A 1,972-nucleotide genomic window follows, 5' to 3' on the forward strand; every position below is an offset into this window, starting at 1 on the left:
CTGCGCACTCGGCGCCGCGCGCGGGCACTTCCGGCCCGTCCCCAAGGCGGGCTCCCGCGAGGGCTTCCGCTCCGGAAGGCGCCGGCGGAGGCTCCGACTGCAACCTGCCCTCGCGGCGCTTCAGTTCCGACTGGTCCGGGGGAGCGAGAACCGCGACGGCCCACAATCCCACAATCGCGCGCTGGAGGGCGGAGGTGGCCGCGGGGCGCCGCCGGCGTGCGGCCAGCACGAGTTGCGCGGACGCCCGGCGTTGAGCTGCCCACCGGAGGCCTGAGCAGAGGACCCGAGCGGCCCCGCCCTCGGCCCGTCCCCCGGCCTCCCGACCGACTCTCTCGAGTTCGGATAATGGATGCGGGACTACTCCGAGACAAACCAGCCCCGGTAGTACTCAGCTGGCAAGCAAAATTCAGAGTAATCCCAGCACCACTCGGGACGCTGAGGCAGGAGGATCGCTGAGAGTTCGAGGCCAGCCTGGGCTGCATGTTGAGTCCGAGACCAGGCTGAAAAAAGGGGGGCGGGCGGGGAGATGGCTCAGTAGAATAAGCGCTTCCCTGGTAAGTGCCTGAGTTCAATCCCCGGCTCCGGGGGGGGGGGGGAATCAGATTGAAGCTTTAATTTTTGCCCGAAAAGCGAAGCCGTTGTGTGGAGGATTGCTGTTGGCCGAGCTCGCACTGCTGCCCCGCAGGACACTGACCCGTGCTTCCCGTCTGGAGCGGAAAGGCTTCGTGGCCAGAATGGCGAATCCCGCCGTGGCACCGCCTGGGGCTGTGTCGCGCCCCCGGAGGAACTGCCCAAGAATCCAAACAGGAAGGAGGCCTTGCGAATCTCCCAGGAGGACCCACTTCTGCCCCAGCGGTCGGGAAGCTGAGGCGTGATCAAGCCCAGCGAGGCAGGGCTCCGATGCGTTCCTGGTGATGAGTACGTGCGTTTGTCAGATTAGCAGAGCGGGCCGGCCACATAATTCCTCAGCGGATTAAAGCGCTTGTTGAGGCAGACGCAGACCCCAGGACTTCGACCCGGCCCGCCCCTGGGGCGCGCCTGTAAGAAACAGGAGGACCACCACGAGTCCGATCCAAGAGTGGAACCCTGTAGACGCTGTCCTAAGTGCAAAAAAAAAAAAAAAGATCAGAGTGAATGACAGCTCACCTGCAGCCGCACTGCCGAAGCCAGCACCCCACACCGGCACTTTATGTAGAGCTGGAGGCAAAACGCAAAAAGCCAAAAAACAAACGAACAAGTCCATGGGTGTTTCACATCCTGTCCGCTTCTGATCAGGAGTTCGGGGGTCTCGGCAGGCCCTCAGCTGCAGTGGGTGGAGGACCATCCTGCTGCACACAGCTGAACTGGCGGGGGCCCACCAGCTAGCAAACAGTCGCTGCTACAGGCTGGCGTTTGTGCGGCTGCTTTATGCCACCAATGCTCGTGTTTGACAGCCTGCTGCTCCCCGGGCGGCACAGCTTTCTCCAGTAAAGAGTTTTGGCACAAAGGGGCAGGATGGTGCCCCCTGCACTGCAGTTTGCAACCTCGGTGTCCCGAGTCCTTCACCGGACAAGGCTGCAGGTAGTTAGGGAGAATCGATTCATGATAGCCAGGTGCAGTGAAACACATCCGTAATCCCAGCCCTCAGGAAGGCTGAGGTATAAGGACCACCAGCTCCAGCCCAGTTAAATTTAACAATTTAACAAGACCACCTCAATGTCTGGGAAACTCCGAGGACAGAGGGCTAAGTCCATGAAGTGTGGATGGCCCGATGATCCGCAGCAGGGACCCTGTCAACTGTTGGCGCTGCCCAGACGGTGTGCCGGGGATCAAAGCAGAGCTCATGCCGCGTGGGATCCAGGTGGAAGCGTGGCCGTACGAAGCCTCTGCCTGACCCTGTGCGCACTGTGGAACCCAGAGATGAGATCCCGCCCGCCACTCCCATCTCAGAGCAGAAGGGTGGGACACCAGAGCTGCCTGCTGTGCCCCAGCC

General features: G+C 61.9%; 1 protein-coding gene across 1 annotated transcript in view; it reads right to left on the bottom strand.

Annotated features, from left to right (window-relative positions):
* Positions 1–1,324, bottom strand: part of Aurkaip1 (aurora kinase A interacting protein 1) — a 2,430-nt gene extending 1,106 nt beyond the window's left edge. Inside the window, exons 1-2 of the mRNA XM_004639680.2 lie at positions 1,255–1,324; positions 1,147–1,197 (exon numbers count right to left, since the gene is read on the bottom strand). Of these exons, the coding sequence (XP_004639737.1) occupies positions 1,147–1,197; positions 1,255–1,324 (121 nt within the window). The remainder of the gene's footprint in view (positions 1–1,146; positions 1,198–1,254) is intronic.
* Between the last annotated feature and the right edge of the window lie 648 nt (positions 1,325–1,972).

This window comes from Octodon degus, unplaced genomic scaffold, assembly GCF_000260255.1.
Source record: "Octodon degus isolate 3935 unplaced genomic scaffold, OctDeg1.0 scaffold00113, whole genome shotgun sequence".
Lineage (NCBI taxonomy): Eukaryota > Metazoa > Chordata > Mammalia > Rodentia > Octodontidae > Octodon > Octodon degus.